At 55.3% G+C, this 23,941-nt stretch overlaps 1 protein-coding gene across 15 annotated transcripts in view; it reads right to left on the reverse strand.

Moving 5' to 3' along the window:
- The window catches only part of MACF1 (microtubule actin crosslinking factor 1), a 155,106-nt gene that overhangs the window by 23,055 nt on the left and 108,110 nt on the right, over nucleotides 1-23,941 (reverse strand). For 13 of the 15 annotated variants that reach the window (XM_064731793.1, XM_064731784.1, XM_064731791.1 and 10 more), the window contains 12 exons: nucleotides 11,758-11,919; nucleotides 11,454-11,624; nucleotides 10,200-10,366; nucleotides 9,089-9,248; nucleotides 8,351-8,677; nucleotides 7,610-7,694; nucleotides 6,075-6,316; nucleotides 5,788-5,994; nucleotides 4,560-4,679; nucleotides 3,407-3,514; nucleotides 2,862-3,080; nucleotides 1,670-1,873 (listed from right to left, as the gene is read on the reverse strand). In XM_064731793.1, coding sequence (XP_064587863.1) covers nucleotides 1,670-1,873; nucleotides 2,862-3,080; nucleotides 3,407-3,514; nucleotides 4,560-4,679; nucleotides 5,788-5,994; nucleotides 6,075-6,316; nucleotides 7,610-7,694; nucleotides 8,351-8,677; nucleotides 9,089-9,248; nucleotides 10,200-10,366; nucleotides 11,454-11,624; nucleotides 11,758-11,919 — 2,172 coding nt within the window. The remainder of the gene's footprint in view (nucleotides 1-1,669; nucleotides 1,874-2,861; nucleotides 3,081-3,406; nucleotides 3,515-4,559; nucleotides 4,680-5,787; nucleotides 5,995-6,074; nucleotides 6,317-7,609; nucleotides 7,695-8,350; nucleotides 8,678-9,088; nucleotides 9,249-10,199; nucleotides 10,367-11,453; nucleotides 11,625-11,757; nucleotides 11,920-23,941) is intronic. The other 2 variants (XM_064731792.1, XM_064731783.1) reach the window with 1 other exon arrangement.

The following is a 23,941-nucleotide window of genomic DNA, read 5'->3' on the forward strand; positions in this document are numbered from 1 at the left end:
CGCCTGCGACGGCAGCAACGACACCCCTGCAGCAGCAATGCCACCCCTGCAGCAGCAATGCCACCCCTGCAGCCTCCTCATCACACCTGCCCTGCTCCAGCAGAGCCCACAGAGCGACACTCACAGAGCACCTGTGAACCAAACACGGCAGCGCCCCGAAAATTCGCTTTTTTTTGCCGTTATTTTGGGGGCTGGGCACAAAACCTCAGTGGTGGTTGAGGGAATAGCCAGGCAAAAAAATGCTGCTGGAAAAGGGCCCGTGTTTGGTGCTGATGGAATCTCCAGTGGAAACCCATCCCAGTTTTTTAGGGTCAGCAGGAGCTGCATGCGGGTGGGGAGGAGCTGCGGCCTCAAAGCAGAACCAGAAAGCCAGGAGTGAGGGAGGGAGGGGGTCTAGCAGGGTTTACTGTTGTTTTTTATAAGAGAGGAGTCAACTTTGGCCTTAAAGATCCCAAACTGTCTCTGCTGGTGGGAAGGACAGCTCAGCACTGGGGCTGCTCCTGTTCCTCTCCCAGTTCCTGCTGGGAACACACCAATGCAGGTGCCCAGTGAATCCCAGCAGAGAAGCGCTGGGGCTCTCGGTGCAAAGTTGATCAGGACAGGCTGGCTCAGCCAACAAGCAGCAGCAAGCCAGCACATCCAGCTGGAGCACTGTGAACCCTTCCAGAAGCAAAACTCTGCCCTGCAGGAAGCATTCCCAGCAGAAGCTGAGACCAGGCAGCAACGCGACCAAAGCCATCCCAAAAAATGTGATTCCAGCCCCAACCCCGGCGTTAAATTTGAAGCAAGTTCTGCTGAGCTGTGCACGGACCAGAAATGAAAGTCTGGGTGTCAAATAGAATCAGGCCAGGGAGGGTAAATGAACGTCTGTGGAGGGGGGACTCGCTTACCTCCGAAATCTGCAATGGTGGGGCGCAGTCAACACAAGAATGAAATGGGACCATGTGGGGAGGACGGGCACAGGCAGCAACACACACAGACAACACATTCCACAATGGGAGTGAGAGATGAGAGGGGAGGGGAATGTGGAGGGGGGGGGAAAAACTCGGAGTTAATACAAGTGCAAACCAAGAGAAGTGACTACACAATACAGGAATTAAGAAAATAAACACCCAGGACGTGACAAAAACCAACTGCGCTACGGGAACACGGGGTGAAATGAAACGTGGCTGGGGGTCAGCAACCCTCAGCAGCAGGAGGAGCACTTCACCCCCTGTCTGCACTTCAGCACCTCCAGTCTCTGCCCTTCCTTTCCTATTTCTCCTCCTGCACTCACCCACCTCCTCAGGAGATGCCCAGACCCCGGAGACATCCATTACCTCTCCCATACAAAGCATCCCGTGGCTGCTCACTGCACTCACAGCTTATCACAACTGAAAATTATCTCCTCAAGCTCTTTCAAGAGGCCCTTCCAACCTTGGGTGGATGCCAGAGCAGCCCCTTTGAACCAGCATCATTATTGAGGCCGTAAAAATTTACGACCCCATTTACTGTGTGGAGCCTCAAACGCCTTCTCCTCCTCTGCTCCCACAGCCACAGGAAACTACCCTGGAGGTGCCTGACCACGTTATTCCTTATAAAGGGCTTTTACAGGGGGAATAAAACCACATTCCAGAGCACGTGGCTGTCCCAGGGGGCTGTGAGAGGCAGATTCACCTCCCTGCCATACCTGGGTGGACTGTGAGAACGCCTCGTCCAGCGCCAGGGCTCGCAGGCAAACCTCCTCCTTGATTTTGGCATACAAGGCTTCAGCCCTGGAGTATTTTTCCTGCACCATCTCCCCTTCCTCGGGGTTGAGGTCCTTGAGCTGGGGCCCGATTTTCAGCAGCTTGTCGATGTGAGGTTTGTGTTCAGCGATGGACTCTCGCAGTTGCTAGGGAATAGATGGAGGGGGGGAAAAAAGAAATAAAACACATTTGTTTAGAAATCTGCCGCGAGCCACTGCCTATTTATTCCAAACAGCACTCCAAAAGCAGGGATGGTATCTGGGAGGAACTCACAGCCTGGATTCCATGCCCCAGCATCTGCCAAGCACATGGCACTCGGCTCTTCCCAGCATGGCTATGGCACAGTGCCTGGCACGGGTCCTTCCCCAGCCCCTGACCCTCCCCACAGCTCCACGGGGGACCCCACTGGGAATTTTTGCCTTTGCAGTCTCTACCCTAAAAGCACAAAGTGGTTTTTTTTTTTTTTCCCTGCCACGAGCAGGAAAGAGATCCAAAAGCAGCCAGGTTTCCTTGGAAGCAAGCTGAATTTTGGTAAGGAGCGCTCCAACACAACGAGGGATTTTCATGTGGCGCTCTTGCATAACGCAAGCAAACTCCCCAAAAAGAACAGAAAAGGGGGGAAAATGGAGGAAAATTCAGAAGAAAAAGGTGTTGTTTCCCTGTGTTGATGGACAAGAGGTGCAAACTGTGCATCCTCTTACCCCCATACTCTGCATCCTCTTACCCTCATGTCATCCTGCTGCTGCTTAAAAATAATTTAAAATTAATTGTTTAGTAATAACATATATTTTAACATTTTCAATCATGCCTCACAGAATAATTTGTCTGTCAAGAAATGTATTTTTTTAATAATAGCAAAAACCTTGTCATAATATTGAGAACTGAAAGAAATAGAAAAATAGAAAACATGATTATGTCACCAAATAAATTCATAGTTTAAGCTTGACTACTGTCTGATGTATTGAAACACAAAGCAAAATTAATAAGAAGAAAAAGAAAGGAAAAGGAAAAGATAACATTATCAAATGTGGCGAGCTACCTGTGAGTATCTGTGAATAAATAGATTGAGACTCTTTAATATGGAGAAAGATGATTCATTGGTGGCTTATTAAATGATACTCTGCATCCCCTTACCCTCATGTCATCCTGCTGCTGCTTGAGCTGCTCGTGGTCGATGGCTGGGGGTGGCAGCTGGGAGATGAGGGCCTGGGTCTCCTCAATCCATGGGTTCAGCTCCTCGTAGGTCTCCCAGAACTGGTTCACCAGCACCTGGGCACGCTCCAAGCGGGCGTAACGCTCCGAGTTGAGCTGGCTCACAGCCTCGTACTGCTGCACCAGGGACTCGGTTTTCTCCTAAAAAAAAATATCAGGGAGGAGAGTTAAAAGGGCCCAGGAAAAGGGTCAGCTCCATGCTGAGAGCTGGAAGAGAAGGAGGTGCCTTTGGTGGCCTTCTACGTTGTAATTCGAGTTAAAGCAGCCTCGGGAATCTCCCCCTCCCCATCCCCAAACCTTGCAATAAAAACCGGCAATAAAGGAGAGTCATAAATGTAAAGAGATTTCTGCTAGCGCTGGTGGGAATTACTGAAGATGGAGTAATTTTAAACTCCTCCAGCACGTGCGAGGGCTGGGGATTGGCCTCTCTGCCCTCTCTGTTGCAGTCAATAGCAGAGGGGGCTCACCTGGAGAACAGCTTTTTGCTCCTCTCCACAGGTGCCAAAGATCTCGTGGCGCTGGCTGAAGAGCTCGTCCATGGAGTCCTTGTGCCGGATGATGTCGATGGAAAACGCCTGGAAATGAGAGAGGGGAGAGCTCAGAGCTGAGCCCAGCCCATCCACAGCACCCTCCTGCCAAAGAGACCCTGCAAAACTCAGCCCAAGCATCCTGTGGCTGGGAATGCAGATTCCTGCCTGTTTTCCTCATCTACACCAACCTCTCTCTTTCAAAGACCCGAAAACAGCTCTAAAAATGAGGTATAATCCACACCCAAGGTCCTCAGTGGAGGAAAAGCTCCATCATCCATTTGTTAGTGAATGTTATCCCACAAAATGATGCTCTCCAGAGCTGCATCCGCCAATAACTTTGCCATTCCCAAGGTCCACGAGATTAACAGTGGGAAGCTGAGCTCAATTTAACTTAATGCTCGATGGTTCAATCCCCCCTCTCTTATAACACTGTCTTATTTTCCTTTTTTTTTTTCCTTTAATTTTAAATCCAATAAGCCTGTGTGCTGCTCTGATTGCCCAGGCAGAGGGAAGAAAAGGGTTTATTTAAAGTGCACGTTCTTTCAGGCATGAGCTCATCTCAAAGATACATAAAAAAAAAAAAAACAAAAACAAACCCCAACCCCTCCAGCACCTCTTTGTTCCACGTCTGGCTGCTGGGAGGGAACTGTGGAGTCCCTCACTGCAGGGAACAATGAGCAAAAAGCAAATGGAAACCACCCTCATTAATCAATACACACATTTCTCTGAACCCTTCCTGCTGCCAGCTCCGGTGAGACCCTGGCACAGCTTGCTCTGGTGCCCACAAGGAAAAGCTGCCATGGGAGCAGATCCCCCAAGGGAGACCAAAGCAAAGCACCCACCAAGCCCTAAATGGCTCCTGTGAACAGGCAGGAAGCTTTTTCCTTGGGAAGCCAAACACTTGGATGATTTATTTCAGTATTTTCCTTTGTTTTTCCTTTCACATCCCAAGGACAAGCGCTGCGTCTCTCCTGCTGCTCTGAGCTCAGCACAGGGTAAAGCTGCTGCCCCAAAATGCATCCCACGACCCAAACTGGACCGTCCCTCCTTGGTGCCCACCCCCAGAGCCCATCAGGGAGTGCACACAGACCTTCTGCACCTGCAGCTGGGCCGTTGTCTGGTCCTGCTCCAGGCGGATGGGACCCAGGGCCATCAGCTTCCTCTTGGTCTCAGCCACCCAGGCCAGCTCTGCATCAGCTGCCTGCTCGTACTGGCACAGGGGAGAGCAGGGGCAGTGGTCAGTGCTGGGCAGCAGGGATGGAGCACTCGGGGAGCTGGGCACGGTGGGAATGACAGAGGGACCCAGCAGGGACAAACTCCTCACCCCAGTGTGGGGAGAAGGATGGGGATCAAGTTTTGGGGCTCCTGCAGTTGGTTTTGGGGCAAGCTGGAGTAGCCACCTGTCCCCACACCCTCCCTGCCTGCAGGGAAAGGGGCATCCCCATAAACAGGAGCATTTCCTTTGCTCCTCCATGGAGAACTGACTGGGTCAGGTATTCCCAGCACTCCACAGCCCCCAGTTTGTGCAGGAAAAGCATTTTTGGGGAGGACTGTTGGCCTGGAACAAATCCCTGTGCTCTCCCAGTGGGGGATGATGTTTTCCCAGCTCTGACAGTCACCCATCACCAGTCTCACACCATCCACACCACCCCTGAAGGCAGAAGCTCACAGGCAGGACAACACAGTGCAGGTCCAGAGTGATCCCATCCCAAAAACACACACCAGGACAGGAGAGCCATCCCAAAACCATGCACCAGGACAGGAGAGCCATCCCAAAAACACACACCAGGACAGGAAAGCCATCCCAAAAACACACACCAGGACAGGAGAGCCATCCCAAAAACACACACCAGGACAGGAGAGCCATCCCAAAAACACACACCAGGACAGGAGAGCCATCCCAAAACCATGCACCAGGATGGGTCAGCCATCCCAAAAACACACATCAGGACGGGTCAGCCATCCCAAAAACACACACCAGGATGGGTCAGCCATCCCAAAAACACACACCAGGACGGGTCAGCCACCCCAAAAACACACACCAGGACAGGTCAGCCATCCCAAAACCATGCACCAGGATGGGTCAGCCATCCCAAAACCATGCACCAGGATGGGTCAGCCATCCCAAAAACACACACCAGGACAGGTCAGGCACCATCTCTGCTGCCACAGCTGCTGCTGGGGTCCATCCCTTGGCAATCCATGGGATTTACCCTTTGCCTATGCTTGCCATCCCTCCCACTGCCACTGGTGATGAGCAGTGCCCGGCTGCTGGCTCCTGCTGTCCCAAGCAAACCCTGCAGGGCTTCTTCACTCACCTGCTGAGACCTCTGGATAGCAGCATCGATCTCCTCCACCCTCTGCCTGATGGTGTCACTGACCAGCTTGTAGCGCTCGTTGGTGTCCGACACCAGCTTGTCCAGCCCCTCCCGGGCTCTCCAGGGAACCAGCTCCAGCAGAGCCCTGCTCACCTCGTTCACCGTGTCCAGGACCAGCCTGTGCTCCATCACCTCCTTCTTCAGCTCCTGTGGAAGCCACCCATGGATTTGTGTCCTCCCCAGCTCCTCCCCAAGCACAGAACAAACCATCCCTGCTGTTCTCCCACCTTTTGCCGCTGCTGGAACTGGGGGATCTGCTCTCCAGCAGGGGATTGCGCCCCGCTGGAGGCCAGCTCCTCCTCCACCTTGCTCATCCACCCCGTGAGCTCCTCGTGGGTGGACTGGAATTTGGTGGCCAGCTGCCGTGCCTGCTCCAGCGTGCGCAGGGCCTTGGAGCTGGCGGCGGTGATGTCGGAGTAGCGCGTCTTGATTCCGTCCAGCTTCTCCTGGATCAGCAGCACCTCCTCCCCTGCAGCAGGGGGAAAATGGTGCTGGGCTCTGGGGCCTTCAGGAGCCACCCCAGAAGGCGTCAGGAGCCACTTTCTCTGTCCCTCTCCCTTTTAATTTCAGCATAACTTTTCTTTGTATTAACACGACTTCAGCCGGGTTTTAGTAAGAGTTGACATCTTCCACATGGATGGGATGGGATGGGATGGGATGGGATGGGATGGGATGGGATGGGATGGGATGGGATGGGATGGGATGGGATGGGAGTGTGCTGCAAAGCCTGGTTTTGTCACAAGCCACCCCAAACCAAAGCCAGTCCAACACAGCTCTCATTAACGTTCCAAGGAAAAAGGGTCAGTTCACCCCTTGCCGCTATTTCCAAGAGGACACAGAGTCTGTCTGCCAAATCCTTTGGAATCACTCTTCCTCCTGGCTCTGGAGGCTTCAGGAGCCACCCCAGAAAGCTTCAGGAGCCACTTTCTCTGTTCCTCTTCCTTTTAATTTCAGCCTCACTTGTCTTTGTATTAACGCGAATTCAGCCTGGTTTTAGTAAGAGTTGACATCTTCCACATGGGATGGGATGGGATGGGATGGGATGGGATGGGATGGGATGGGATGGGATGGGATGGGATGGGAGCTTGTGATAAAACCAGCTGCAAAGCCTGGTACTGTCACAAGCCACCCCAAACCAAAGCCACCCCAACTCAGTTCTCATCAACGCGTCACAGCTCCAAGTAAAAAAGGGTCAGTTCACCCCTCGCTGCTGCTTCCAAGAGGACACAGAGCTGCCTGCCAAATCCTTTGTAATCACTCTTCCTGCTCCACAGCTCCCACAAGGACACGGGGCTGTACATCTGCTCTGGGCAGACCACATCTGAAGGAAACGCAGCGCCCCGACCTCTCTTCCCACTCATAAACACAAACTCACACCCACGTGGCAACAGCCACAACTGCTCAGTCTGGGAAAGCAGCATTAGGAGAGGGCTGGGGGTATTTTTAACCTCTTTTCCATGTGATTTAGCAGCTGGCTGCAGTGAGAAAAGCCTCCCTCAGCACTGAGCATCCCCACAGCAGCACTGGGAATCACCCGCTCCCCAAGCTGGGAGCTCGGGATTTTGGGACCAAGCAAATCCTAAGCTGGAGTGTTTGTGGCTCAGCATCTGGATGCAAACCAGCTACTCTGGGAGTTTCCAAAAGGAAATGAAGACCTGAGGGAGAAAAGCCTCCACCCAAGAGAGCATGGACTTCCCAAGGAAAGGCACGTGGAGGATGGATTCCCAGACCCCCCACATTTCCCAGATTTCCTCCGTGTTACCTGTGGTTTGCTTCAGGAGAGCTTGCCCATTTCTAATGGCTTGGTCCACGTTCTTCTTCCTGTTCACAATTTCCTCATTCAGAGCCTGAAGAAAAAGGCAAATTTGGGTTATCCTCCTGGCAGGTCCCTGAGATGCTGTGGGGAACATGAACTTCCCTCCTGAGCACAGGCAGGCTGGACAACCCATCTGAAAACTGTCCAGCTATCCTGCTATGGGAATTACTGGGATTTTTGGGACTCAAAGGCCCAAATCCCAGAGCAAACCCAACCCAGCCCATAGGATCTGCATCACCAAAGGATTTGTCCTTGCATTAGACAGAAACACACTCTTGCAAAGAGCCTGCACAGCCCCAGGGAGCGGATGCAGAGGCTTCCTCAGTGGCCAGCCCAGCTCCAAAAGCCCAGCAGACTTTCCCAGCTCTCAGTTTTGGAAACAGCATCCAGCCTTCTGAAGGCACAGGGTGGCCAAGCTGCCTCAGACACTGCTCACAAATTAAATGAACCATTTGAAGTTCCCCCGCCTTGAGAAACCCATTTTTTTTTGGTGGAGAGGGGGCCCACAATTGTTGTTTATAACACATGAAATCTCTTTACACTCCTCTCCAAACCTCAGACAGACCCAGCAGCTCGGCAAAATTAAAATCAGGCCCCCATAAAAATAAACAAAACCAGCTAAAATGCAACAAAACAAACAAACATGGAAGAAGAAGAAGAAAAAAATTAAAAATAAAGGGGAAATACCAGCTGGTCGGCATGCTGCTTCTGCAGGACGTCCCGTTTGAAATCCTTTACGGACACTGAGCCCAGCTTGTCCTCCACCTCAGCCAGCCAGTTGAGCACTTCCACCTCCTCCTCCCCAAAAATCCTGGCGTTGGCCAGGGCCTGGTCCAGCAGGGCTGCCTTGCGGCCGCACCGCTCGCGGACCTCGCCGTAGCGGCTCTGCAGAGCCTCTAATCTCTCTGCCAGCAGCCTCTGCTCAGCAGCACAGCTCAGCCGGGACAGCGACTGCCCGACCCCCAGCGCCCGCGACACGTCGCTGGAGTGGCTCTCTATGTCCTCCTCGAGAGCCTGGATGGTTGGTGGGGGAGAATGGACAACAGAAAAGGGGGGGGGAAAAAAAAAAAAAAAGAGTGGAGAATGAGGAAAATGAAATAAACGCAACTTAAAAGGGGGAACGCAACAATGGACGCAACTGAAAAGTGGAGGAGATGGAAAAGCCACCCCTGAATGGGTAAACTGAGGAGAAATTAAAAAGAAACACATGAATGGGGATGGGTTTTTTTCTCTATCCAAATCTGCTGGGAGGTGCAAGGACACCGGTTTAATGTTTACCCTGGTGGGTCAGGGCTTGCAGCCTTCTCTGTACAACTCCTCCAGTCCTTGTTTGTGCCAAAAACCTCTCTGGTTGTGGTGGAAACAACACCACTGGAGCGGGACCTGACTCCAACCACCTCCATCCTGCTCCTGCACAGGTCCTACCTTGTGGCGGCTGATCTGCTGCTGGATTTTGGCAGTCTGGGTGCCAATGGGCTCAGAGTTGGCCAATTTCTTCTCTGTCACCGACAGCCAGTCGGACACGGGCTCTGTGGTTTCGTGGAACTGCTTTGCCAGCACCAAGATATCCTCCAGCTGCTTCTGCCTATAAAAAGTAATCATAAAATTAGAAGGGAATAATTTTTCAAGGACAGGTTGGAGCGACCTGGTCTGGGGGAAGGTGTCCCTGCTCGCAGCAGGGGATGGAACAAAATGGTTTTTCAGGTCCCCTCCAACCAAAACCAGTCTGTGATTCTCTGAGTCAGTGAAAACACTAAGGAGCAGCTCCCAGTTGGAGCCAGGCATGGGAAGCAGCTTCAGGTATTTGGAGGAAGCAGCTCTGCTCAGAGCAAGGTGAGACACCATTGTCAGGCAAGCTACAATGGCAAAGATAAAAATCAATGTGGAGGAACTGCAAAATAAGCTTTTCCTGCAGCTGTGCCTTTAGTTTGATGCCCTGAGAAGGCAGCAGAAGGGCTTCCCCATTGTGCAGCTTTTCATGAATCAGTTTGAGATGGAAAGGACCTTGAAGATCATTTAGTTCCATTTGTTCCATCCCTATCACTGTCTTGGAGATCTCTCAGCTCGTGGCCAGGCTCTTGGTCCTTCGGAGCTTCTGGTTAAAGACAATCCTGGATGGACAGTCCTGGATGGACAGCCCAGCTTGCTGGCAATGATTAAAAACATGGAGAAAGGTCCAATCTGGCCTCAGAAATGACTTCATAACCTCAAACATCAGCTTAGGTAGAAATAAGTAACTCATAAACAAGATTCTGGCAGCATAAAGGTGTCAACAGGATGTTGCTAAACGTTAAAGCTTACAGGAATAAAAATAACATCCCTCCCCTGCAGGGAAATTATTTAATCTCAGCTCTTCCCTGCCATTGTAAACCCCTGCTATCAGCCCCAGCTCCCAGCCAGCCTTTGATTCCTCGTGTTTTCCAGCTGTTTCCAGGATGTATCTGCACCGAAACCTCCGCCAGCTTCCCGAGCGCTGTCCCCAGGCTCCAGGGCACGGTGACCCATGATGGCATGAGCTGCTCCCAGTGCCCCTCACCTGGCAGCTGCCCTGCCCAGCAGCCCTGCCCAGCGCCGTGCCAGGCTCTCCAGCTGCCCCACGATCTTGTCGCGGTCCGCGGGCTCGGCCGACTGCGCGATGCGGTCGCCCTCCGCCTGGATCATCTCCACCGTGGCCTTGCGATCGTCCAGGAGGCGCTGGAGCAGCTTGGGGGAGGCAAAGGAAGGGGGAAGTTACCAGATTGGGGCAGCAGAACCAGATCCAGCCCTTGGACGGGTCACGTCTCCAATTGTGGCTCAGAACCGCTGCCAGTTCTGGGCTGAGAGCAGGCCCAGCCCAGGGGCACGGCTCCGCCTTCAAAACCAGCTCAAAAAATTAGAGAGTTATATTATATTGTTATATTACATTATAATAATCACACGCTTTGATTTGGGCAGCCCTGAAGTGGTCAGGCAGCTGGACAGGGTGATCATTGTAGGTTTCGTCCAACTGAACTTTCATCTATTCTATTCTATTCTATTCTATTCTATTCTATTCTATTCTATTCTATTCTATTCTATTCTATTCTATTCTATTCTATTCTATTCTATTCTATTCTATTCTATTCCATTCCATTCCATTCCATTCCATTCCATTCCATTCCATTCCATTCCATTCCATTCCCCTTTCCACTCTCCTCTCCCCTCTCCTTTCCCCTTCCCTCCCTTACACTACTCAAATCCAAACCACTTCTGTGCCAGAAGAGTTTTCCGAGTCTTTCCCACCAACCCCCTCCAACTTATCAAGTTTTTAACCTCCACTTGAAGCCCATTTCCTCTTCCAACCTCCACACGTCAGACCAAGCCTGGCTGAGAACTCATTTCTGAAATATTTCCCCATGACCACACTTGACCTCCCCTCCTCCCGCTCCGAGGGCAGGCGCCGACCCCGGGCTGTTATCTCAGCAAACACCGGCACACCTTGGGGCTGCTCTCACACTTTGTAACGTCCCCTTTGTCCAAACACCCCAACCAAGGCCCTGCACCACCACCAGCTCGCTCCTGACACAGCAGAATTATCAGCACAAAGCAAAACTCAGGGCTGGAAAAACACGGCCAACCAGCAAAACCAACTTCGAGAGGCAGCGGGACAACGAAGGGACGCGGTGATTTAGGGGATGGAGATTCTTGAGTGTGGGCAAACTGTTCTTTACACTGGGATGTGAGGAACTGAGATCCACCAGGAGAGAAGTATGGAGAGAACCCCCAAAATATTGTCTGGCTGTCCTGAGCTCCCCTCCCAGCGCTCACTCACCTTCTGCTCTTGGATCTGGGCTTTCACCACCTTGTACTCGGCAGAGGGAGGTTTCTGGTTGGAGATGAGCTCCTCGGTGTCCGCCAGCCAGCTCAGCAGTGGCTCCAGGGCATCCTGGAACTTCCCGCAGTGCAACAGGGCCTCCTGCAGCTGGGCCACTCGCTGGGCCACCTGCACCCCAACACCAAAAACAACCCCGCTGCAGTGTCAGGCACTGGCACCACAGCCTCAGCTCCCTGCCTGTGATCCCCTCCCTCCCCCAGACCCCAAAAACACCAGGGACAGCCCCTCCCCATGCTCCCACCTTCTTGTTGAGGGTGTTCCAGCGGGTGTTGATTTCTTCCATGTCGTGCTCCAGCCCTTGGACATCACAGTTTTTCCCGGCGCTTTGGATGAGTCCCTGACCAACTCCATTGACTTGCTGTAGCTTTAGCTGGAGGGGATCCACTTGCTCCTTCTGGAATTGCTGTGGGGTGGAAAAGGTGGGAGAGAAAAGGTGAATTTATAAGCTGTGAGCTGCTCTTCCAGCCACTCAGTCTTTCCATGGATACAACAGGCTTTCCTCTCCGGGGAAGATGCAGTAGCCACTTGCACTGATTTTATTGGAATTGTGCAAGTTTGTCTGAGCTCCTCCCTTGCCTTGACCTAGTGACACAGATGTCACAGGAATCTGCTGGTTTGGAGCACGACTCAGGGTCTATCCACACCCACCTCTGGTTTTAAATTGGAAAATCCCATTTTTCCTGGGAAAAGCACTGGAGTGAGGTAAAAAGAGAAAACTGAGGAAGAAATGAGAGCATCGTCTCCGACTCGCCATCAGATTGGGAAATAATGCTCCTGGGGAAAAACCCCAAGCAATTCTCACAGTGAAGCTATTGAGAACAGAGACCTGACATCATATGAGTTTTGTTAACCACGAAATTACAGGCAGCAGAGGAGCTCGCTGCATTTCGAAAGACAAAGGCAATAGGCAATTAATGTGCGAGTCGTTTACCACGGATTTGGCACGGTCCTGCCTGGGAATCCTGTGGGGAAAAGCTTTCTAAACCAAAAAAGATTTGATAGGGAAGGGGGAGGAGAGCGAATGAAGCTCCCCATTGTCAGGAGAGGCAGCAGGGAGAATCCTGTTCCTCCGGAGGAGATAAATGCTCTTTATCAGAGCTGGGGATCTGCTGGAACCACGCGCTGCCCGTGCAGTCTTTCCCCAGCAGTCAGTCCCAAGGGACGAGCCTGCCCTGTCCCCCACAGCAAACACCCCAAAAATAGGGAGCAGATTGCTGGCTGGCTCTGCTCCCCTGGCCCAGCAGCCCATGCAGAGCATGGGTCACCCCGCAGCCCTTGGCCCTGTCACGGCGTTTTCCCCTTGGGAAGCAGAGGGGATGGCAAGCAGCCACCTGCTCCCCGTGCCCAAGAACTGCCTGCACTGAAAAATTCCCACTTGCATGCAAGATCTCCCCCAGCAGAGCAGCAGCTCGTGCAGGACACGGCTCTCTGCGCCCGGCAACCGGAGGAGCACGAAGCAAAACCCCCTAAAAACACCAAAATCCCCCCAAAACACACAGGCACAGCTCCCAGCCTGAGCAAGAGGCACTGCTTTGACTTTCCCTGCCTCGTTTCCAAAGGGAAAAAAAGCTTCTTTTTCCCAGCAGAGCTCAGGAACGGGAGGGCAGGGAGGTCCCTCCAGGACACCAGCAAAGGGTGAGCTGGCAGACACTGTCCAGAGCTGTTTGCTCGTGGAGAATTCTGCCACGGTTATAAGAAATAAATGGGGACTTGGAATCACCAATTCCTGGGCTGTTCTCCTGTTACTGTTTATATATGGAGCTGCTGGGTACAAGAGCCAAACCCACAAAAGGATCAGGCTGATAAGGCTGGCATGCCAGGCTGGTCCGAGCTCTCCATGTTCTGCAAAACAAACTCCAAAGGAGCCAGGCAGGGAGGGAGCCCTGTGGAAAAGCCTGGGTGATCCAACCAGGGGTACCTGCAGCACAGGTATCAGCCAGCCTGAGAGCCCAGAGCGCCCTGAGGAGCCTGACAAAAATAATCCCAGCAACAGCCTGAGGGTGAGCGTGTCCAACACACTTGTTTTCCTTTGCTCATAAAAGATTCCAGTGATTTAGCTCATTAACCTCACTGTGACTCAGCTTGGAAACAAATATTTAATGACTCCCCTTTGCTGTGGAGCAAGGTGGCCTGCCTTGGACAGACATTTTGGGAGAGCAGAAGGACATCTGCTCCACCACACCTCCTCCTCCTCCTCCTCACTCCCAGAAAGGCTTCCCACAGCATCCCCTCTGCTTTCTGCTTCCCTCATCTCCCTTAACCCCTCAGCTGCTGGATTGTGGAACTCCAGGGAGCCTCTCCAGCAATACTTGGAGCAAAGGGAAGGTTTGTGGGGTCAACAATCAGAGGTGCTGAACCTAAAATAAGGATCCCCCTCACTGAAGTTCAAAAAACAGAAACAACCATGGCACGAACCCAATGGTTTTTCCCTCACCCAGGTCCCCTCTGGGTGTCCCAGCCCGTGCTCACGTGGACCCCCATGTGAAACCACCTCTCCAAGCCCCTCCACGTGCGTATCTCAAAGGGGTGGTGCAGCCCAAAGGATGAGTAATTGCCACCAAATCGGGATTTTTGGTGCTGACTAACTTCTGATGTCTCCTTAGTGATATTTCTCCTGTTCCAGATGGCAGGAAATCAGCGCTGGGCTGTGGGAACTCCAGCATTGAGGTCTCTCCAGGCAAGAGCCACGAGAAACACAAATCCCCAAACACCACAGGGAATCTGAGCCCCTTCCCAAGCACCTTCTGAGCCTCAGCACCTCAATGCTCACAGGAAAAAAAAAACTACAGACAGCGATGACTGCACGGGGCAGGAATTGCCTGCACTTAATTCATTTTACAGGTTTCTCTTCCCTGATATATTTTCTGCTTCAAAGATGGGAACTCCCTGCCAGGAGCCAGCGAGGAGGTTTTTTTTTTCTAAAGTCCGCGATTTCCATCTGAGTGACCACAATGTACTTTAATAAGCCAAAAAAGTGCAAGTCAACATTTCAGGTCATCGAGCAGCGAGAATCTTTTGCCTCCCTTACTTACACAATCACACAATTCCCCCCACACCCCCCCCAAAAAAAAAAAACCCAACTTTTTTGCCTGCCAAATCCAAGCCGATCTCAGGAGGGAGAAGGCTGCTTGGGAGCCCAGATCGTGCGTTACTGAGTGGGCTCCCACCTCCCACCCATCCCTGGAGTGCAAAATAAAGCGAATTCTGCGCCTGGAGCCCCGGCTGCGGGAGCCTGAGCAACAAATACCTCGTTATCTGGAACGAATCCATCTGGGAGAGCTGGGGGCCCTTCTGCCATGGCAGCAGCACCGAGGGGTCCCTCTGTGCCCGGTGTCCCCTGCTCCTCACTGGGACAGAGGGAAGGGGCACCCCCATAGCTGCGGGCATGGGGGGAGCCCCTCAGCACGGCCCTGGGGAGGGTTTGTGCCCTGGCTGCTGTGGACAAGGGTGTCCCCAGCGCCCTGCTGGGACCTTCTGGGAGGGGTGACAAGGCACCAGGGGGACCCTGCCAAGCTGCCACCCCTGCTGCAGGTAAGCTGGAAACAGGGTCGTCCTCTAAAGCCAGCGCTTCAGCAGGCAGGTGCTCCAGCATGGGCGGCACAAGCGTGATGGCAAAGTCATCTGCGTCCCCCAAGGACACCACCAATGGCACGGGGGCACCACCGAGGTCCCTGGCACCCGAGGTGAGCGGCTCAGCTGCTGGTGGTGGCACGGTGGCGACAGGCACGTCAGCAAAGGGTGGTGGGGCTTCCAGAAGCTCCTCCACCATCAAGGGCATGGCAGTGGTGGTGGCTCCTGGAGGTTCCTCAGCATCCATGGTAGGATCCCCTGTGGCTGGTGGCATTCCCTGGGGCTCCAGGGCAGCCACATCTCCTGCTGAAAGCTCCCCAAAATCCCATGGGATGGCAGGGCCTGCAGTGGACAACGTGCCAGCAAGCTCTTCAGGGGCGGCTGGGCTGGCAGGACATGGCACCTCCCAGCTGGGGGCAAACAACAAGTCCACATCTGGCTGCAGGATGGCTGCTGGTGTCCCCCCATGCGTGACCATGCCCTCTGCGTGGGCAGCCCCTTCCAGAGACAGGGCACGGCCCAGGGAAACCACTTCCCACGGGAGCTCCTCAGCAGGCACTGGGAATGTTGTCGGAGCCCTGGAGCCTGGCTCTGATGCAGAGCCAGCGTGGAAAGGCAGCAGAGAACCACAGCAAACATCCCCACTCCCTGCTGGACGAGTCCAGCCCTCAGCTCCACTCCCTGATCCCAAATCTGTGGCTTCATCCTCAGAAACCAGTTCTGGGACATCCCAGCTGGCGACCTCAGTCCTTCCAGGCAGGAGGTGATGGGTCCTGAAGGGATCCACGCCCTCAATGCCAGCCTGGCTGTGCCCTGGGGGGGACCCCAGCTCCTCCATGGCTGGGGGCTGGCAGGGGGACACTGGGCCAGGACAGGGCCCCTCGGGAAGCAAGTCTTGGTTCTCTTCACCCCACCCCTCTGGAGCACTGGGGTACCCCTCTCCCCCCAGCCCAGCAGCTGCACGTGGCCCTGGGTGGGATGTCACCCCAGCAGCCACAAGCTCCGTGTCCATGAGTGCATCAGGATCAGCCTCCCCCAGCACTGGGGGGCTCTCCAGGAGGGACCCCAGCCCTGCCATGGCCACGGGGCTGGGGGAGGCCCCTCCGTCCGAGTCCGTGGGGGTGACAGCCAGGGTGTCCCTCTCTGAGAAGGGCTCTGTCAAGGGCTCCAGCGTGCTCAGCACCTGGGAGCTGCAGGTGACATCAAAGTCCTCCAGATCTGACACAACAGCAGAGTCTGAGGCGCTGATATCCAAGGGGACCCTGTGCTGACCCCCTTCTACCACCAAAACAGCCAGTTTGGCCGAATCTGGGTCCAGCCCCTCTGAGTCCATTGGGGACATTTGAATGTCCAGGCAGCTGGGGACAGCTCCATCACCCCCGTCCTCATTCAGGCACTGCTCCTCCAGCTCCAGGAACATCTGCACCGAGTCCGTGTCCGACAGCTCGGGGCCCGTGGGGCTGGCTGGGCGCTCCAAAACCAGAGCAAAGTCCTCAACCCCACATTGCACAGCCACGTCCTCCGTGCAGCACGTGGTGCCACCATCCCCAGGGGACATGCAGGACAGGGAGGTCCCCGGGCTGGGGGCAGAGCCATCCTCAGGAGCAGTGGATTGTTCCCTTTCTTCAGAAATATCTGCCAAGCAACAGCTCCTCTTCTCCTCTGCCACCAGAACAGCCTTTCCTCTCTCTGACAGCGTCGCCTCCTCCCACTCCTCCATCATCACCCAGCGCTCGTCCTCCTCAAATCTCAGCTCAGACTCCGTTTTCTCCCTGAGATTGGAGGTGATGAGAATATCCAGCCCCGTATCCAGCAGCTCCTCACTAAGGCACGGAGAGAGGTTGACGTTCTCCACCGTAGAGTCCGACTCGGAGGCCTCCAGGGTCTCCTGGTGCCCATCGTTGAAGTTCCCCCTGATGAAATTCTTCCTGGCCCGTGGCCAGGTGGCACTGGGCAGCCGGCGGGCCCTGGCCAGCTCCCTGGCACGGCTGTCACCGGCGCTCAGCAGGGCCTGGCGCTCCTCCCGGGGACCCCCATAGCCATCCACGCTGAACTGCTTGGCCCCCAGAGCCTCTGCCGTGCCAGATGCCTTGGAGACGTGCTCCAGGGTGAGCGACTCGGACATGGGCTCGCCGTGCTCGGGCTGGCCCGGCTGCTCGGCCAGCATGGCGCTGGAATCCCGCTTGTCCCGCAGGGAAGGGTTGGAGGCGCCCGCCTCCGACACCTCGCTGAGAGAAGCCCCCATCCTTTCGGCAAACTCGGTGAAGTTGGGAGGCATGAAGGACTTCCACGAGCGCCGGTTGACGTTCTCCTTCTTCTCGGGGTTCGGCCGCCGCTTTGGCGGAGCCGGCGCCGGCTTGGAGACGTCGCTGCTGAGCTTCAGCTGGTCGAAGATGACGCGCTCGTCCAGCTTCTTGGGTTCTGGTGGCCTGGACTCGAAGACGTTGGCAGCCCCCAGAGTGCCGTTGCTGGATATGGTGCTGCCATCCCCCTTGCCCAGGGTGCTCTTGGAGAGCTGGTTGAGCTTCGATCCCTGATCGATCTGCTCGTTAATTCTCATGGTGTCGTATATCGATCTCTGGGGCACGTAGCAATCCTCTATATAGCCATCCTCATCCTCGCCCTTCCCCAGGCAAGTGCGGTTCTGCCGTAAACAGTCTGGCCGGCTCAGTGGTTTGCCCATGCTCTCGTCCTTATGGATGAAGGAAACACCCCGGCAACCTTTCGCCCGCCACGGCAGGAAGCATCACACGGCCAGCAGGTCCCAAACCCGCCGCCGGGGCAGCCTCTAATCCCAAAGTGACGCTACGGGGATGGGAAGTCCCAAGCGGCAGTCCCGAGCAGTGAAACAACCCATCTCACCCTCCCGGCCCCCCTAAAAAACCCCATCCATCAGCGGCTCATCCAAAATCCAACAGCTCCGGTAAAAATATTCCAAGCGGTTCGCGATAGAAACGGCAGAAGAGTTTGAAGCGCTCTTAAATTATCCCGTCCGTCCTTCTTGACTAACAAAGGCACTGCTTGTCCCGGCTGGCAGGGGCGAGCGGCTCCGCGCGTTTTCTGCCCAGCTCCGAGCGCCGTGCGAGTCCAGCTGGTCCGAATTAGCCTCTCCCCCCGACTCTCGTGTTTTCATTTGAACCGGGCTTGTCAGCGGATATTCGTACAACTTTAAACACAGGAAGTTCTTCATTCGGGGCAAACTCGGAGGTTTCCTGTCTCAAAAACATGATGGCATTGTCGCTGCCGTCACCTTGCCCGGTGCCACCGGCAGTGGCGGAACCCCCAAAATCCAGCGGGTGGGAGCGCGGCGGCACGGCGGAATCGGGAGGTGGAGGAAGGCTGCTGGGTCTTTGCTTTTTTTTTTTTTTTTTTGCTTTCTCCCCAGGGAAAAAAAAAAAAAAAATTGGCTATAAAACGCATCCAAAAATGGCAAAGGGACGGAGCGGGATGGAATCCCCTGAGTTGCCTCCGGGAGCCGACGGGGGGGACGGGGAGCAGCGGCGGCTGGAGGCTGCCGCTGCTGCTGCTTCTTCTTCTTCCTCCTCTTCTTCCTCCTCCTGCTGCCGGCCCCGCTCGCACTAACTTTCCCGGCGGCCGGTGTCGGGCTGCGGCGGCTCCGCGCCACCGGGCGGCCCGGCCATGGCGGGGCGGGGGGCGGCGGGGCCGGTACCGGCGGCGATGCGGGGCGGACCGGGGATGGGGCCGGGGCGGGCGCACACACACACACACACCCCCACACCCCGGGGCCGCCCTCCCGTTCGTTCCCCTTTCCCCGCCGCTCTCTCCCCTTTTGTGCGCGGCTCAGCGGCCGGGCCGGGGGCGGGGGGCTCCGCGCCGCCCCCGCGGGCAGCCCCCGGCCGGCGCGGCGGGATGCATGGCCGCTGCCTTCCTCCTCCTCCTCCTCCTCTTCCTCCTCCTGCTGCTGCTGCTCCTTCTCGTCCTCCCGCTGCCGGCCGCCGCCTCCCGCTCTGCTTCCCGCCGGCGGAACAAAAGGCCGAGCCGCGCAGGCCGCCGCACGCCCCGGCCCCGCCGCCGCCGCCAGCACCGGCTCCCGCGGAGCTCCAGCCCCGGCGGAGGGCGGGGGGACGCGGGGGCGGGCGCGGGGGGCGGTGCCGCGGGGCGGGGCGGCAGCGCCGGGGCCGCCCCCTCGCCGAGCCCCGCGGGGCCTCCCGCGCCCCCCGCACCGACCCCCGCCCCGGCGGGCCCGGGATGGGGGAACCGGAGCGCGGCCCGGCCGCGGGGAGCGGGGGGGATGCTCGGAGGAGGCAGCGCGGGGGTGGCGCCCGCCCGCCCCGCCGGGGATGGCCCCTCCTCCGGGGGGAGGCGGCGGCAGCCCCCGACAAAGAGCAGCAACGCCCTGGCTCGGCGGCGGCTCCGGCTCCGGCTCCCGCCGCCGCCGGGCCCGCTCCCCCTCCGGCCCTTTGTCCGCTCTTCCCCGAGCCGGAGCTGGCGGGGAGATGGCGACACATCGGGTGTCCCTCTGCTCCTCGCACCCGCCCTCGCACAAAGAGCCGAGTTCCGAATTCAGCGCAGAAACGCACCCGGAACACCCCCAAAGTAGCAATTTTGCCTCCCCCCATCGCTCTGCCAAAAAGCCGCCCGCGATTTGCCACCGTTCCCCTGAACCACTGCAGGCTCTTTTGGTAAAAATCATGATTTTTATAGCGCCAGCTCTTGGGTAGCATCCTGCTCCTCCCATCCCGAGTCCTGTCACCCTCTTTTCCTCCCCCAAAACCCTTGGGTTTAGGAGATGGGGAACGTTGGAAGTGGGGAGGGAGGCAGCCCGGGTGCGTGAATCACCGCTGCGAAGTGATGCTGAGGGAAGTCACAGACTTGGGAGAGAAAACAGGAGGGTTGGGAACAGCCTCCACGCATCTCCAGGCAACAACCCGCCCCACCAGCCACCCGGCCTGCTACTTTGGGATGAATTATGGCATCGGGATAAAAATACAAGGTGTTTAATACAGAAAAACGTGCAGCATTGCACTCCAAAAGCACCAACACTGCGAGAATCAGAGCTCGGTCTGTGCCTTCTGTGCCACAGCTTCACCAAAATCCTTCCCACTTGGCCATGGAGAGCCACAGCCAAGGAAGATGAAATCCTGAATGTTTTTGGATGCACTGCCATCCTGAAAACGCCGAGGCTTTGCCAAAAAAGTCATGGTGTGGTGTGGTGGGAGCCCAGCTCCCACATCCCCAAGCTCTCAGCCCCTGCATCCCCACGGTCCCGACACCAACCACGGCGTTCCCAAAGCTTTGTTTTGCTTTGGAGAGATGGGAACGGATGTTTTGTGGAAGGGGAGGGGTCGGGGGAAATTGCCCATTAAACAGCCCGAAGTGCTCCTCGGATGGAGATTTCTGCACAGTGGGAAACCTTTGGAACCCCTTTTTTTTCCACCATCAAATACAAGCAAGGAAAAAAAGCAGGAGGCAGGGAGGGACTGGGGATCTGAGAGGGGATCCCAGACATTCCCCAAGGAGCTTTTCTGTCCATCCAGACCATGGAGGGGATCCCAAACATCCCTCAGAGACCCCCTGTGCCCATCCAGGCCATGTCCCCTCCACATCCCCCTGGACATTCATCCCTGCAGCCTCCATCCATCCATCCATCCATCCATCCCCAGCTGCCAACACTGCCCAGAGTGCCCCAACGCCGGGATTTTCCCCCTTTGGCAGGGACACCGCAGCTCCTGGTGGCTGCTATTAATGCAGAGCAGCTGAAACAACAAGAGGACAAACGGAGCCGTGCCAGCATCGGCTGCTCCTCAAGCACCTTGGCCGGGAGCTGCTCCGTTACCGCTCCCGGGGCCCCTCCGCCAGGAATCCCAGGCATCCGGGCTGGGGCGAGGAGGCTTTTTTGTTCCACTGAGAAGGAGGAACGATCTCTCTTTCTCTCCTCTCTCTCTGGAGCTGCCCCGTTTCACAGCCAGAAATTCTTTTCCCATTTCCTCACCGAATCCCGTGCCAGGAGTGAGCCGAGTCTCCCTCAGACACATTCTCCCCCAAAACCCAATAATTTCTGAAAGCATTAGAGAATATTGGGCAGGGATGAAAGCCAATTGGAAAGGCAAAGATCGCGGCCACAGCTCCTGCAGGTTCCTCAAATCACAGCTTTGAGGTTCCAAGTGCCACCCCAGGGATGGGGACAGGAGCCAAACAGGGCTGGGAATTGCAAGGTCAGGGCTTTGCCTGAGCTTTGTGTCAGTGCAAGGCATGGATGTGAAGGACATGAAGGTCCTGCCTGATTTTTGTCCTTTCTGGTATTAACAAATTTCTTCAAGACCCCTGGTTTGGCTTTTGCTCAGTCCCCAAACCACTCCTGTCACCCAACCCAGACCTGTACCCACCCCAGGCCACATCCTGCAGATAAAACACCCACAGCTAAAACCCACCCCGAGGCTTTCCAAGACCTTCCCCAAGCAGGAACATCCCCGTTTCTCTCCTGAACCTGCTGGTTTCAAGCTTTCCTCATATGGCCACCAGCCCTGGTGTGTGGGGACGGGTGCTGTCCCTGTCACGGGCTGATGCCACCCTGTTTATGGCTGTGCTGCACCCTGCCACCTCTGCCACCACTGTTTACATGGCACTCTTTGGAAACCAATGCATTTTTAGCTTTCTTTTAAAGCATCTCAGTAGTTGGAAGTGAGGTGAGATGTGACGAGCAAGAGAGATCAGAGGCAGCTCAAAATCTCTGATGGATTGGTCATTTATGAGATCAAGGTGAAACTAAGGGTCTTCTTCACCCTCAAAGCTTCTCTAAAGTCCACCTTGGTGCCCTTCTGGCCTGGGAGTGCAGGCTGGTTGGAGGAGAGCTCCTAGCCTGGCACTATGAGCTTTGTCCTTACAGGTCTTGCTGACCGTGCCATAAAATGGAATAGTTTGTGCTGGAAGCTGTCATAAAATAGAACAGTTGTGTTGTCCCACTCCCTGCTCTGGGCAGGACACTTTCCACTAGACCAGCCTGGCTTTGAGGGCTGGGGCAGCCACAGCTCCTCTGGGTAACCTGTTCCCTGTGCCTGCCATCGCGTGGGTCATCACTGTGTCCCCAGATGTGACCCCAAAGTGCCACCCCTGGGCTGGGACACTGTGCCATGCCCAGGCAAGGCAGGGTGGGTAACCCCCAGTGCCTCCAGCCCAGCAGAAGGACCGAGGGCGCATTCCACCCTCCCTCAGACGCCGCAATAGAAGCACAAAGCCAAATCGAGCACACACAAAATCTCCCTTAGAAACGGCGCTTTAGGTTGCGCTGGGATATTTTAGCAGAGGATTCATGTTTTTTAAAGCTTTTGCTGCGTTTGTCACAAGGTCAGAGAGATTTCTTTCTCTCCCTCTTGCTCTCCTAATTCATTCCTCTCCCCAAATCTCTGTGATTGCCATTCCAGCTCCTGACCCAGGCAGGAGCACTGGGGCCATTCCCACCCTGCTGCGCTGCCCTGGGTGCTCCCTGATCCCTTTGGCTCACAAACCAACCTCACACCAGGGCTCTGCCACCACTCAATCCCTCTCCAAAGGCTTCCAGCTGCTCGGGATGCAGGGAGCCAGCACATCTTCAAATCAGCCATTTGGAACCTGCTCATTCAGGGCTCTCCTCCACAGGGCTGTGGGAGGAAACCTCAGCATCCTCTGTGGGGGTCTGCACCTCCAAACGGGGAAAGTTTTAGGAATAGGTTAAAATCTAAACTCCCAGAGAAACCTCCTGCACTTTGGATGCACAGCTGCAGCGAGTGCTATGCAAAAAAAAAAAAAAATTAAAAAAAAATTAAATTTATTTTGCAGGAGCTGCGCTGCAGCGCTCTCCCTGCAAGGCAGCTAATATAGATGTTGGTATAAATAATTCTCCAGAACGAAGCCTGGAGCCCACGTGTTACAGCAGAGCTCAGGCACAGCCCCACAGCACTCAGCGTTCCCATGGAACCCCCAGAACGCCCCAAAACTCCCTGGCAGCAACCTGAGATGGGACTGTGAGACAAGGGCAGAGCAGGGCCTATGTGGGCAGGAGGTGAAAACTGCAGAAATGTCAATTTTTGTCCTCAGCTGCTGCATTTCCCTGCAAACTGAAGCACCCTGGGCATCCCACTGCCCACAAAATGCAGAATCTGCTCCCCAGAGCAAAGGGGCACAACAGGGATGGGGTGAGTAACAAACTGCTCTGAGGCTCTTTAGGAAGTGAGCTAAGTGTGTTATCATCCTGAGAATCCTCTGGATTCTGGGAGACATCTAAACCACTCCTTCAGCAGGAGAACTGGCAATTGTTCTTGAAAAGGCTGCAGTGACTAATCCAAGCCTGAGTCCTTCCCTGCTTGGTGGCCACAATTTCTCCCTTCCCAAGCCTGGTTTGGGTGCTGTGGGTGATGGAAATGACCCCAAGGATCCCCCCCTTCCATGGCTGCATCCTGCCAGGACCAGGAGAGAAGCCTGCTTAGACAAAACCCTTCCCATCTCCTCCTCCTCCTCCTCCCTCGGATCCTCAGCTCTCCTGGTCTTATGCAAAGCTGGTATTTTTAGTCTCTCCTGGAAGCGCTGTGAAGTGTCATCACCAGCAGCTAACGAGAGCTCTGGGGAGAGGACATTCCTCTGGCCATGCCCCTCGGCTCAGACCCGCCAGGCCCACCACAGCATCTGCAAGTGGGTGGCTTTTGGGAGCTCCTGAAAGGCACCCTTTGATCACAGCCCTGATTGTTTCACGGGCAAGGAAAGAAAAGGAAAGGAGGAGGGGAAAAAAAAGCAAAAAAAAAAGCAACGATTTGGTCGATCTCAGCAACTCTTGGCTTAATTCACTCTTGTTCTCAGGATCAGGGAAGCCTCTGCTGACACGTCAAGGTCAAAGCCCACCCGTGGATTGCTGATGAACCAGC

The sequence above is a fragment of the Zonotrichia leucophrys genome, chromosome 23 (assembly GCF_028769735.1).
Source record: "Zonotrichia leucophrys gambelii isolate GWCS_2022_RI chromosome 23, RI_Zleu_2.0, whole genome shotgun sequence".
Lineage (NCBI taxonomy): Eukaryota > Metazoa > Chordata > Aves > Passeriformes > Passerellidae > Zonotrichia > Zonotrichia leucophrys.